Here is a 14,462-nt window from a genome sequence, read left to right as displayed (position 1 = left end):
AGCCTCCAATGCATCAGTAATGCGGCCGAGGACCTGCCGCAGGGCTGATACCTCCTCACACAGTCTACTTGTGTTTTCGACAAAGATCTTGCCCAGGGAGGTGGTGTTATCAGCAATGATCTTGCCCAGAGAGGCGATGTTTCGCGCCACTCCTGCCTTGCTTGGGCATTGTCACTTACAAATTGTTGCACCAGGGAAGTTAGCTCCTCCTGCCGCTACGCCCCCGTCGGTACACCTGTGGAGGTGGAGGGTGCTTGGGTGTCATGTACAATTTCTATCGGCTCACCTATGGGACTCATGGCCTCCTGGTTGAACTCCCCCCCCCCCCCACCCCCCAGACTCCTTCGGGGTGGTGGCGTGGTCGGAGTCTACCGATGTGAGCTGTGGGGATGGTGCCGGACTTGGTGTGTGAGGCAGTTCGGAGGAGTCATCCTCGACAGGCACCCACACCTCTTCCTGCGCCTCCTCCTCAGCCAGGGGTGCTGTGGCTGCCGCCTCCCCGACTGTACTGGACTCTGCTGAGAATGTTGTTTCAGCTGTGTCCTGTGCCAGTGTGACTGGTGTTGCGGATTCTGTCTCGACGGCCCTTGGCGGCACCAGTGCCGTGGCATCCGGAGGTGGTTTCCTCTGTGGTGCATGGCGAGCCTTGTGTTGGGCTTTTGAGGTTGAAGGCCTGTTAGCCTCATCCCGGGCCCTCTTCCGGGGTGTGGTTGGCTGTTGGGGTGAGTCCCACGCCTCGCTGTCATAGTCTGAGCCTGTGGGGGTCGAAGAGAGGGACGGCATGAGTGATGGTTTGATAAGCATCATGCATACATTTGTATAGCTCATCTACACAACAGAGGGTAATAGGCAGTTGAGTTTGGATGATCGCGTTGCTTGCTATATGGGTGAGTAATGCAGGCATATGTCGGGGTCACTCATGTTGGAGCAGACGAATGCTATGTGACATGCATATTTGTTGTGGCCTGCATGCAGTGTGACTTATGCCGTTAACCTCTAAGTGTGGTTTGTGTAAGGTATGGCATTGCCCTGCTGCAGGCATCTGCATGTGTCTCTGCTGCGTACAACAACTATGCTGGGAATGTATGTGCATTGGGCCATGGCTTGCCTCTTTAGACAGACATATTGGTGGACTATCATCAGACTCTACATTACAGTGTTTTCTTAGGACACTCACCTCCGTCCGCCGATGACGTGGCACCACACTCCATGTCTCCCACGCCTTCAATGGCCTCCATTCCTATAAGGCTTGCACATATGTCCTCCCACCGGGACAGCTTTATGGGAGAGCTTGCTCCTCCGCCAATAATTGACATGGCCTGGCTCCTGTTGGCCGAGAGGATGTTGCGGACTCGCAGGCGCAAGTCATCCCACGTCTTCCTGCAGTCCTTGGTTGTGCGGGGGGGGGGGGTGTTGCCAACCGCGCTTACTTTTTGCGCCACTAGTGCCCTGATCTCCTTCTTTCTGATTATGGCCTCCCTCTTGAGGCTTTGGGCAAACCGACATCTGCATTTTCTTCCAGGGTCTCCGCAAGTATGGTCAACTCATCTTCATAAAAGCGCTCCTTGTGCTTGTTGGAGGCACCCTTTTTCACAGTCTTGGGCATTGTAGTGTTGTTGTGGATTGGATTTCACACACAGCAATATCCTACAGGTCCTGGCTGCTGAGGATTGCAATGGATTGTGTTTTTAAAGATGGCCGCCATGCTCTTTGCCGTTCCTGTGCGATGATGCTACTTCCGGTTCCGCGTATTTACGGTGACCGCTGATAGCGGTGACCGCTAATGCCATCTTGCTTCATGCCGGTAGTGCAATGTGCGCTTTACTTGATGGCGCTAAGGGCCTTTTTCGGGACTTTAGGGGCATGCATGGCGCAAAGCTCGTGCCCCCGAGATCGTAATAGCCGTCTATTAGCGGGCTCTGACCTACACGGACACAGTATTTACTCCATGCCGGTAAGGACAGTTACTTACCTCCAAACTCAGAATGACCCCCCTGGACTTTGATTCTACACTGCCCCTACCCCCCTTCCTTTGTCCCCCCCCCCCCAACTCCACCCATCCCCAACTTCACCAACTGCTCTTCCGCCCCTTCCCTCTCCCCAACTCCCTGAGGAGGGACCAGGTTCCTATGACCGCTCGGAAGACATGTCCACCGTGCCTGGCCCTCAAACCACCCGGAGTCGTCTGCATGGGGGCTAGTAAACCCCACTGTGGTACCCAGATTCCACTCCCATCCCAACCCCCTGGGCCTCTTATACTCTGTAACATTGACAGTTCCTCTCTTCCTCGGGATCCCCTTCTTTTGTCCCAGTCTTACTTGTCCTCCTTGTGTTCGTTGTTCCCTTGTTCTGGCCTTTATCGCCCATTCATTTCCTGTTGGCTTTTCTGCCGGAGCTTGTGATCTTTTTCCATTCCCACGGCTTTCTGCGGAATCTGTCCCCACTTCTTAGTCTCTCACCCACATCCTGCGTGTCTCCCTGCAGGTTCAGAATCTGTTCTCCTTCTTCATAAGTGGTGATTCTGTGCTGCCGTCCTTCCTATGTGAATAGCAATCCAAAAAGAAATGTCCACATATACCTTATTTGTTTCGACGTTAGGAACTTCACCCATGGCCCCATCTGTCTCTTCTTCTGTAACGTGACTTGTGCAAGATCTTGGTAGAGTTGCACCTCTTCTCCGTTTATTCTTACTTGGCCCGCTAGTCTTGCTTTCTGTAGGATCTGTTCCTTCTGCCCATCGGATGTGATTGTTGCCAGAACATCCTTCGGTCGTGCCCCTGGGTCCCCTGTTCTTCATGGACCTACTTGATGCACCCGGTCTATCTGGACCCCTTCTTCCATTTCGTCCGCTAAGATTTCAGTGAATAGTTGCTGAGTGGTTGCTTTGAGGGCTTTATCCTGATAGATTTTGAATTCTTATATTGGACCTCAAGCAATTATCCAGGTCCTCACTTTGTATCTCGAGGTTGAGCATCAAGCGCGCAAGATGTTCTAGGGCCTCTTCCATTTTTGAGCGTCTTCCTCCCCGTTCTGGACAGTCCTTTCCAGTGTGTCGGTTCTTTCCTCTAGCTATGCGATGTCCAACTGTATTTCCTGTACTGATTGTCTCATTTCCACTTTCAAAGTCTCAAATTGCATTTGGAAGGAGACCATTAACTGTTCCTGGAATTCTTTGAGCCAGCTCTACATGTCTTCCTAGGTAATGTCCATCACTCCCTCTCCCCCTGCTTCTTGATTCGGTGAGGTTTGCTTCTTGCCACCTCCCCTCGAGGTCATTGTTGACTCCCCTCCCCACACTTGTTTGATGCTCGCCGTTTGTTTTGTTTGTGGGGTCGCCACTGCCGCTGCTTTTCCTCTTGTCTTTGACATGTGGCTGTTGGTTTTCATTGCAGTGCGGCCTGTTCTCACCCTTGCCTCTTCCGGTTGTGTGCATAGTGGATTCCGACCTCTGCACTTTTGAGGCCCTCCACAAGGTCCTTTCCCTTTTTCTTGCAGGTCCCTGCCCCCCTCACCCCTCTGCACCCGTGGCTCCTGCTCTTTTTATTGGTTTTAGCCTTATCTCCTTCGCCCCCTTCCTCTGTTCTCACCCTGGGCCTACGGTGGCCCTGTGTTTCTTATGCACGGTGCCCTGTTGGTGGCTGTGTATGGGCCTTGGTTCTCCCTCCAGGCCTGCCTTGACTGCGCATACCCTGCACTTTTTTCCTACTGGTGGGGGGGACGGGCATCGGTTGCATGTGTCTGCCCTGGAGATCCTGCCCTCGGGCGTGCTTCTGATGGGTCGCGGGTGCCTGCCTTTTAGGAGGATCTCTTCTCTTGAGCCTCCGTTCCCTCCCCGTCCTCGGGGTGCTGAATTGTGCTGCTTTGAGCGGCCAGTTCGTATGGGCCCTTCCTCCTGTGGCGGGGCCGGGGATATGTCACGGGTGTCACTCCAGATCATTGACCCTTTCAGTGCGCGCTCTTGTGTTTACGATTGAGAGGTGGAGGGCGGAGGGACGGGAGGGCCAGACCAGCGCACAACACCTCCTCACCTGACCGTCCCCCAAGCGTGCCTCTGCTGGCTCTTGTATGCTTGCTCCTCCGTGATGTGCGATACTTCTCTCTGGTGTCTCCCTCCTTCCCTGTCCTCAGGGTTTCACTTTGTGCAGTCCTTACGTCTTCACCTCAGGGAGGGCTCTCCCTTCTTCTATTTGGGCTGTAGCTACGCTTCTGCCCGAGTTATTTTGCTGCACTGTTTTCTTTGGCGTGTTAAGCTGGGCTATGGAGCTCCGCCTGTTGCTGCCGTGGCTGGCTACTCTCCCGTCCCTCACTGGGGGCTGCACGGCGAAGAACCCGCTGCGTTCTCCCCCTCAGCTTTCAATGATCTGGTCGCAGCCTTTGTGCGCGGACCCGTTTTTCTTGCCGGATTCCTTTATTTCTCTGCCAGTTTTGCTAATTGGTCACCTTAATTGCGGCCTTGTGGAAAAAGTCTCTCAGACATGTCCTCTTCCCATGGCGGTCATCTTGGAATCTCTCAAAACATAAAATGCTAAGGTCTCGAATACAAAGGAATAAAGTTCCACCAGGAAAGGGGTCTTCCCTTCCCCTAGATTTCTTGTGGTAGTTTGAATGTCACTTTATCACAGTTCAAGGAGGAAGACTCTTCCCTCGAGTCTCCTTTAAATAGAGAGTTCTTTTAAATATTCAGTTTATCTCACTCTGTATCTCAATTAACCTTAAAGGGATATGTTTCTTCCCTTTTCCTTTGACTGTTGCTTTTTGTTTACCCCTGGTGTACTCCCCTGCCAGGGTATTGTGACTTTATCACTGATCCTTAAAAGAGCTATGGGTCTTCACTTTTGTATTCGTTCTCACTTTTCCACAGTTTCAGGTTTACTTCTCTTCTTACTCCACATTTACTCTCCTGCTAGGATATCACAGTTCTATTTGAGTGCGGGTCCCGTTCTCACTCAATGCCTGGTTTACTCTCCTGCCAGGATGTCATAATTCTGTTTCTTGGGTGCAGGTCAAGATTTGAATAACCGACCTGTTCTTAAAACTGTTCGTATTTGTATCATTTCCTCCAATTACTTTAATTGGGCTTTCTCACGCTGTTAATGATATGCAACACTCATTCTGAAGCATTCCTGTAACCCACTCCCTCTCTCGGGGCTTACTGGGCAGCTCTGGTGTTCCTCGCGTACTTCCATCTTCTCCTCATTCGGTTCGCTGGCTGGGGGTGCGTCCTTTTAGTCGTATGGCTCCCACTTTATCTTCCTTTGCTTCTTGCGGCTCCAGCTGTCTATAGCAATAACGCATGCTGTCTTCCACAGTATGCTCGCCTCCGGCGTTCCAACCAGCGTCATCACAAGCTGTGTTCCGCTGCCTGCAGTCTCTGCCTCTCACTCGACTTCTTTTCAGCTGTGTGTGTTTTAAACTTCTCGGCATTAGTTAACACTTTCCAAGCTTATGCTTCTGGTCATCCTCATTGTTCTATCCCTCTTCCTATCGCAGTACTAAAAAAAAGGGGGGGGGGGAGGTAAATGAGGTTGTTTGTCAAGAAACCTTGGGAAGGCTTTACCTGTGTCACAATAAGTCATACAGGCATGTTGCAAAGGCAAATGGGTGTCATTCACAATTATATCTGAAAGTTTATTTTGATTCAGTGTTTTCCTGACTCTCTGAAGATGTTCTTCCCCTATCTGGTCCTCCCGCAGATAGCCACCCACAGGGTCAGAGTCAGGTAGCTTCTGCCTTTACCTGGCCAGATAAGATAAGCTTCCCTGCAGAGAATTAGTCACGATGTTGCTAGATTAGGCACAGTACCCATTGTGGCATTCGCCAGGGGGTGTGTCCTTGCCCCCTTCCTTATTAACTTTTGTTTGTCAGATTTGGGTGCCTGCCCTCCCTGTCTTGTTTTCCATCCAATCCATTATATGGTTTACGCCGACGATCTAGTCCTAATGGACCAAATGCTGATGGGTTTGCAGAAAAGGGTTCCATGTGATAATGTCGCTATTTTTCCACATACCCTGGGTGATTCGAGCACTCAATCATATAAATTTGACCTTTATGTTAGAGGTTTGCCGAATGTATTAATTAACATGTCGCCCCACAAGAAGTGGCAAGTCATGGCCCTTCATACTAATTATTGCAATTACTACTTCACTTCGAGGGTGACTTTTTGTACTCTTAGGTAATCTGTCATGGTGACTGTATGTTCTTTCATCACGGTACAGGCTTAGGTCTTTGTCTAGTGGTGAAGGGTGTGATTTGTTCGTTGGACAATACTTTTGGGAACTGAAGGCTCTTTTGCCTCTTTTACAGCTTATTGATAACATCTGTTGGTGGATGTTCTGAGGACCCCTACTGCACAATATTGAAGGAATTTTACAAAAATTGTTTCCCCTGAAGAAAGTTCAGCCACATAAAGGCATCAAGAACTGAACCATGCTACATGTCGGGAATATATGTGTTGTTTGTGACACATTTGTTTTATGATGTTGTGATCTGCTGCTATATTTGTGTCTATGTATTTGTCTAAAGTGTTTTTTATGAAAATCAAGTAATACATGTGTATTCAATACGATTAATTGTTGTGCTGACCTAGGGTCTTTTTTTGCTTATAATAAAAAATATATTTTTGATAATCTGTTTGTACTTTATCTATTTTTTTAAGATATAAGTACCGGTAGATCATTCAGAGAGGTGTTTGTGTTCCTAGTTTTGATATCTACAATTGTTTCTTTTATGTTTCGTGTCCTATCTCTTTGTTTATGAATATATATCTATACATCCCCTGATGGTAGAGATAGTGAGGAATAGGGGTAATATTTTGAACCTATTTAAATAGCTGTAAAAAAGTCAGCAGGTAGACAACTTTCTTTCCCTGACCCCTAAAATTCTTTCCCCAAATATTCTAGGAGGGGTATAATTATATATTCTTACCTCCAAAACTAGAATATTTGGGGAACGTGATTGTGTGTCGGGTGCATTTTTAGCTAAATGTCACCACATGGTGGCCATTCTCACAGCAACATTATCACTGGATACACAGAAAAGTTTGAATGCTCTGGACTTTTATATGAGGGGAAACTACCTGGAAATCAATAGAAATATGACCAAGACCATGATTATGATTTCGACTAGCAAAAGGGTTGGGAGAAAATTTATTTGGAAACTCGGTGGGGAGAGATTATATTGTGTCGACCAATATAAGTATTTGGGAAATACAATTTACATCGAATCCCAATAAGGTTTACATTTGGAAACCTTGATGAACAAATGTGGGCCACTTGTAGCACAAATGAAGAATTATAAATAATAGCAGCCTTACTGTAGTACACAGAATTTGAAGGCGCGTATTTGGCACCATGTGTTGCGTTGGGGGTTGCTATAGTTATCATCAGTCATGAGTTGGGCTTGTTATCTATGGAGTGTCTGTTGGAATGGAGAACCATGTCATTTTATCAGAAGATTCTGCCCCCCAGTCAATCCCTATTTGTGTATTTGAACTTGATAATGTGTAATAAATCCTGCCCACGTTTCGTTTCTTGGATTGACGATTGTGAGTGTCTCCTGGGCAAGATAGCTAGTAATAAAGAGGACCTAATGCACAGTCCCCAAAAAGTTAAGATTGCGTTGTGGGATCACGATTGGTGTGCGACCGGCCCTATGATTAGTGTCTACACTCTGTTTAGGTTTCAAGCCCTCTCTGAGAAAAGATACAATGGGGGGTCATTATACGTTTGCTGGTCTGGTAAAAGTGCTGGTAGTTCCATGACCAGCACTTTTCCAACGCCGGTAAACTACAAATTTGCAGGTCGGGGTTCACTGATTTACCTGTAGCCAAGAGCTGGAGGTAAATCCTCCCCCTCTGGCAAAAAATAGCCAGTATTTCCAGCACTGGTATCACTGGAGCCGGAATTACCTGCAATCCCCTCATGGCGTCCCACCCTTTCCGGTGCCTGTAATATCACAGTAATACCAGGATATCAGGTGGCAGATACAGTAGGTCAGTTTGCCGGTATCTCACCAGAATTACCAGCAGGATACCGACAAACTTATAATGATCCCAAATGTTCCTGAACAGTACATCAAAATGTTTCCTTGTCCCTTTACGCATATAAAGTATGACTCTTAGGTTGAATTTATAGCCCACTTTTGATGTTTGGGGGACTCGGGCCAGTAACCCGAGATCACTTTGTTTGTCCAGGCTGTCGTGTGAAGCCGATGGAATTGAGACCTTGGAGCACCTTATTTTTTAATGTTGTGCAACACTTCACTTGCGCTCCAGGTACTTTATCGATTTATTAAAGCCCTTCCAAACAGTTACAAGCGTACAAATTTGGAGCCAGATATTAGGAGGGGAGTCACCCCCCCTCTTATGCGGGCTACTGTACACTTTGTGAAAGCTATAATAGAGTGCATTATTAAAAATAAATACTCTTGATTGCATATGTGAATTAATAATGTATGTATTCAATGGTTTTTAGATTGTCTTTTTTATATCCATGCCTGTGAAAGATTTTATGTAAAAAAATAATTATTTATTTTTGTATACCATATTTTTATGTCAATTTGTTGATTAAATAATCTCCAAATCAAAAAACCCACATCTCTGGCCTCCACATGGCCCTCATCACAGTTTTGCCAGTATCCTGCTGGTAATTCGATTGGGATACCGGCAAAACTACCTTACCTTTTCTGCTGCCCAATAACCCAGTATTACCGGGATATTACAGGCGGCAGAGACATCTGTAAATTCCCATTTCATGGGGTCCCATAGGACTCCATGGATGGGATTGTCAGAATTACTGGCTCCGGTAGTACCAGTGCCAGTGATTCCAGCAATTATGTGCCGGTACGGCTCTGAACTCCAGGCATGTCAGGCCTGCTGGTAGATCACTGCTCCCACCGATAAACTGTATTTCCCTGGTCTGGAAAAAATGCTGGTGCTGGAATTACCAGCATTTTATCCAGACCAGGGAACTTCTAATGAGCCCATAAGTGTTTACCCGCCCCCGATGGGTACCTCCATCTTGCTACCTTTTGCTTACTACAGGTCTGGATCTTCCATAGGTTATCTCCTCCGCATTACATTAAGCTGATTTCAGGTTTTTCTCTCTGAATGCAGTCCATGATGTCTCAATGTCATTTGTGTTGTGAGACTCTCCATTTCAAAGATGCCCTGACCCTTCTGTGCTCACTCATTTTCTATTGGTAGATTCTGTGAAATCTTTTATTTTTTAACAAGGTTTATTTATCCCACAGAATTCACAGAGATTACATTGATCAACACTCTTATTCTTAAACTGCATACCTTACATTGTGATCTTATATCTCTTCAAAGCGTTCATAATGACTGTTGATGCTGCGGTTTTATCAACAAATACCCCATAACTCCCTTACCTCCCAACATCCACCCTTCCTCTCCCCCAACTTGTGCTATCTGCTGAGTCCTTCTTTGTACGGAACCTCTAGCTGAGTCCTGACATACAGTTTCTATGTCTTCAGAGTATCAGCTGAGTTGGGCTTTCCTGAGTATTATGGGTTTGTAGAAGTGTCCTTCACAAATTGAATTGAATTGAGTTCAATTCAATTCAATTCTCTGAAGGGATCCCCGATCGCCAGGAATCTTAATTATTTGCCCGACTTGAGGGCACATATTTTCTTCATTGCCATAGTTCCCCATATTTTAATCCACCACCAAGCTATTATCGAATCCAGTTCAGAGTTCCACCTTTGAGCCAGTGTTCTTCTTGCTGCCGATAGAAGATGTGTAATGAGCGCTGCACTATTCTCAGATGCTGCGTATATATTTTCAACCACTGTTCTAGTAATATTACTTTTGGTTCGTATGGTAGGGTCACTCCTGTCATGTCCTTTATATGTCCCAGGACCTCCTTCCAAAATAGGACCGCTTTCAGGCAGGTCCACCACATATGGTAGAGTTCCCCTTTTCCCCCACATTTTCTCCAGCAGTCCGGGGAGTGTTTTGGATTTAATCCTTAATCGCAGTGCACTTCGTTGTGAAATCTTTTTTAACTTGCTGAAAAATTACTATGATGAACGTCGGGAGCAATATTTCCATATGTGTTGATCATACAAAGCTGAGTAGTATCATAAGAGATTAGGGCACCCTCAGCATGGGCAGGTCAAGTGAGGTTTAACATGCACATGTTGAATTTAAATTGTCCTGGTGAATTGGATTTCTTCAGAGTACGAGCCAGACAATGATCTGGCAGCACCTATGGATTGCACCCTGAACAGAAGGGCACAGTGAGGCCAAAATGCAGATTTTACAACAGTAACACCCATTATTCTATATTAAAAGGGCCCCTGCAAATAATGACTCCACTATCACTGTACAGACCCATTGTTAGTTTTGTGTCATAGGTGGTATTTTAGATGCATTCAATAAGGCACAACTACTGCTATACAGTGTGTGGAGGGATGGCATTATAGAGGCTAAAGCACTGTCTAGTGAGGCCAGATAGTTTTGGACCATAGGGGCCACTGTAGCACTAAACACAGGAAGTCAAGGAATTGTTATAGCTACATGAGATGTGGTATGAAATGGAATGTGCCCGCTGAAAGTCATTGATCAGGTGTAGAGATGCTGAACTCCTCTTTCGGAGGTGGTGCTGCTTCGACGCTGTCAGCTGCCTTTCTGGCCTCTCTGCTTGGAGTCTCTGAGGAAGACTGTGCATCCAGAGCAGCTACCGATAGCTAAGCCAAAACCGTTGGCTTTGTCATTGCTTGTTTTATTTCCTGCTAAATCTGCAGGAAATTCAAGAGATGGGTAATACCTTAGTCCGGTCTTGCCATAAAATTTGACCAATTTATCTGCGCAATGCCACTACCCGATTCACCAACTACATTTCCATTTAGTGCAAGAGGTTAAAGTGTTTATCAAACTTCACATAATTGGACCACTTGTGATCTGTAAACATATATATTTGGCAAAATGCCTTATGTATACTGTATAAAAGTTGTATCTGTACCATCAACCACACAACTGTCATTTTTTTAAATGGATAACATGTACAGCAACTTATTTGTGATATGTCCAGTATTCAGTGAAACTGCAGAGTCGAATTCCATATAGAATATTGTGCATTATATTGTGTATCATCTGCTCTATAACTATTTTGCTTTCACTTTCAGGTGACTGATATTGTTTGTAAAAGATGGCCAAAGAAGAACATTGGGTAGAAAGATTATTTTCTCCACATTATTCTGTGCAGGACTTTTTTGATGAACCATGTCAAACAGAATCCTTGTCATCCGAAAAACAATGCATGGAAAGAGCAAAACGTGTAGAAAAAATCTACAACTTAACTACAAAAAAGATTCAAGAAGAAGAAAAGCGAAAAAGAAAGGACTATATTTCAAAACAGATTGTTCATGAGTCTCGTCCAAAACCATCTGGAAAAGATGCAGACAACAAAAACGTAAAAACAATATATAGAGGTACACCCCTGTATTCAGGAGATTCCAATTTTGGAAGTGGAACAGAAGATCATGAGGATACCTGTATTTGGACAGCAAAGGAATTAGCAGTCCTCCAACGAGAAATGAGTAAGAAGGGCCGGGAAGTGGAATCGCAAAGAATACAGCTAATTAGCCTGAACGCTGAGATAGCAGAACTTAAAGGCAAACTAAAAAAGACAGAGGAAGCCTATGAAAAAGCAGAACGGGATCTTGTCCTGTCCAACAGAAAAACAACATGCTATGCCATCAGCATGCAGCAACTCGAAAAGGAGAATTTTAAAAAAGATTTAGAACTTCAAGTTGTAAGGGAGGAATTAAAAGAAAAATCAAAGACTATAAGCAGTTTAAATAAGGACCTTCAAAAAGCAAAAATGGATATCCAGAGCTTGGTTCTGCAAAACAAAGACTATCAAAAGCAAGCTATTGAGTTAAAACAGCAGCAGGAGATTAGAAATTTGGCGTTCAAAGAAAAAGAGAAACTTCAATATAGATTACATTTAAAAAAAATGAACCAGGAAATAGAAGCCATTAGAGAGGAAATGAATCACGAAAAGCTACAGCATGCACGGAACCTTGGTGCGTTAGACCTGCTGAGAAAACATTTTTCATCATTACCAGATTCTAAAACATCCAACAGTTTTAAAGTGAATTTTATGCACAACTGAAGCAAAGCAAATATATATATATATTTTTTTTTAGTTTTTAAAACGCAAAGCAAAGATACCTATTTTTGTGTACATAATTTATCTAAAAATGTACATGCAATAAAATGATCGACATGAAACCATGTTCTGAATGCTCTGACTCTACTGCCTACATAATGGTAATATGATCAGTTATGCCAGGTCTACTGGTGAAAACCAATTTGTAAGCTATGTTGGATTCTATCAAATTTGCATTGGATCGAATACAGAACATAGATTGTTTTTTCTTAAAATCAATGTCCAGGTCTACTATCTGGGATTCTCTTGTTTTTCATCACTTGAACTGGCTGTTGCATATTGACATTTATATTTGCTTCCATGCCTCTCAGATCAGCCTGAACAGAAGAGCTACCTGATACCATGCCAATGTACTGCCCTCTGCAGATAAAGACATGTTAATCTGTTGTGGTGTCCAAGTCACCAAAAGTCCAATTCTTCTTCTTCAAAGGTGTCATATAGCCGAGTGGTGTCCACAAAGAGGCCAAACACAGCAGTGGATCAAAACAGGTTTTATATAGCTTAGAAAAACTCCTGGCCCGGGTCAAACAAAAACATCTGTTGTCATGATTGTCCTTCTCAAAAGTTCCACCAGTTCAATGGGTGTCTACAAAAGTTCTCAATGGTTTGGGGTACCACCCCCACACTCAGCTTCTGAGGTGCAGTATTTGTGTTTCCTCCTGCTTGTTTTCTGTTGATGCTGGGATACTGTAGATGCCACAGTGTCTCTGCCGTGAGATCTTGATAGGTCCTCTGGTTCTGCTTCTTCACACCATCCCACATGGATGTTGCTCTTGTCAACGTGAGTTCAATATCTGCAGACCAGAGTCTCTTCCCTCCCCCCTGTCTTGGGCAAAACATCCCCTCTCATGCTTGCCTGTTCTTGCTAGTTAACACCTCTCTAGCTCCTGCCCTTCCACCTTACTCTTCACTCCCACTTACTCCTGATCTTGTGGACTAACCTCCAACTGTTGTTCTTCTCCAACCTGCACCTGATGGCTTCCAACCTCTTTCTGATATTCTATACAAAACGTCTGATGACCCTTCTCCCCGTCTCATCTCCAGCCTTTTTCTTTGCACCGCTAGTCCCTCCAAACTCTCTCCTTCCAAACTTCCAACCCGCTCCCGACACCTGTTACGTCCCACTTCTCCTAACACCCACACAACTGGGCTTCGAGCTGGGCTTTTTGTGCTCTGTGGGTCCCTCCCCATGTTGGCCATCAAGTTGTGGCATTTGTGCCTGTGTGTGGTAAGGAGTGGGCCCCTAGGAGAAGTCTGGTTTGCCTTATGTGTTGAGATCATGTGCATTTGTTTGTATTAGGAATGCACTGCAGGGTGGGCAGCCCGTAATTCATATCTCCCGTCTGTCATTATGTATTGCGTGTTTGTATTTGTCCAGTTGTACCTGCCTCAGGCAGGGTGTACCTTGCAGCGCAGTTCCATTTGCAATGCCCTTAAAGGGCTGATGGTATCTTTCTGCAGCATGTGACTGTCCTGTACCCAATAATGAGGGCTAAGTGATGGTGAATAGGGAATCCTCATACTGACCCTGGTTCCATCATCCATTAGCTTAGAGAAGTCCCAGACCTGTTGGTCAAATCACTGCATTTCCCCAGAGTAAGACAAGTGGCTTTGTCACAGGGGTTTTAAATTTGAATCCTATAATGAGCACACATCTGCCTGTAAAATAGTTCAAGAATCTATTGAAATAAAGGCAACATATGTGAAACTGTCTGGAAAGTTTCTTGATAGAAGGCTCACATTTACTGCAGTCCTTAAATAGTACTTTTCCCCCCTGAAAATATCAGACGTGAAGGTATTCTTTGGAGTTATGACCCAGTCTCCAAGTTTACAGTTAGAGCAACGGTATTGGTGGACAGAACTGTGTTTACTGTACTTCAGAAATCCGAAGAGGTGTTGAGAAGAAAACCTTGTCACTGTGTTTCATGCTAGGTTGACAGTCCAATAAGCAAATTGTTTGTATGGGATATGGTTTTGGCTTTTAGATGTTTGCTCATTGGACAATATAGTACCAGTAGTACAAATATGGGATATTCCATGTATATTAAAAGAATAAGCACAAGAATTGCATTCATGTGTTTTTTTTCTCTTAAGTCTGCTTAAGTTGTCTTGGTATTTTTAAAACTTGACTGCTTACTCACTGTGACCATGGACTCAAGCTATCTCGAGGACCAGAACCAACGGGGCCAAAATACATTTCGAAGGGATTGTGTCCTCCGACATATTCCTCATCTTACATATCTCCTTCCAGCTCTGCTGGCCTCGGAA

The 14,462-nt window shown here is 45.1% G+C and overlaps 1 protein-coding gene across 3 annotated transcripts in view; it reads left to right on the top strand.

Annotated features, from left to right (window-relative positions):
* Positions 1 to 14,253, top strand: part of CCDC160 (coiled-coil domain containing 160) — a 353,191-nt gene extending 338,938 nt beyond the window's left edge. For all 3 annotated transcript variants that reach the window (XM_069612827.1, XM_069612828.1, XM_069612829.1), the window contains exon 2: positions 11,146 to 14,253. In XM_069612827.1, the coding sequence (XP_069468928.1) occupies positions 11,169 to 12,137 (969 nt within the window). In that variant the 5' untranslated portion in view covers positions 11,146 to 11,168 and the 3' untranslated portion in view covers positions 12,138 to 14,253. The remainder of the gene's footprint in view (positions 1 to 11,145) is intronic.
* Positions 14,254 to 14,462: the final 209 nt, after the last annotated feature.

Source organism: Ambystoma mexicanum, chromosome 5p (genome assembly GCF_040938575.1).
Source record: "Ambystoma mexicanum isolate Mex_15411 chromosome 5p, UKY_AmexF1_1, whole genome shotgun sequence".
NCBI classification, from domain to species: domain Eukaryota; kingdom Metazoa; phylum Chordata; class Amphibia; order Caudata; family Ambystomatidae; genus Ambystoma; species Ambystoma mexicanum.
This window is presented reverse-complemented; position numbering and strand designations above follow the sequence as displayed.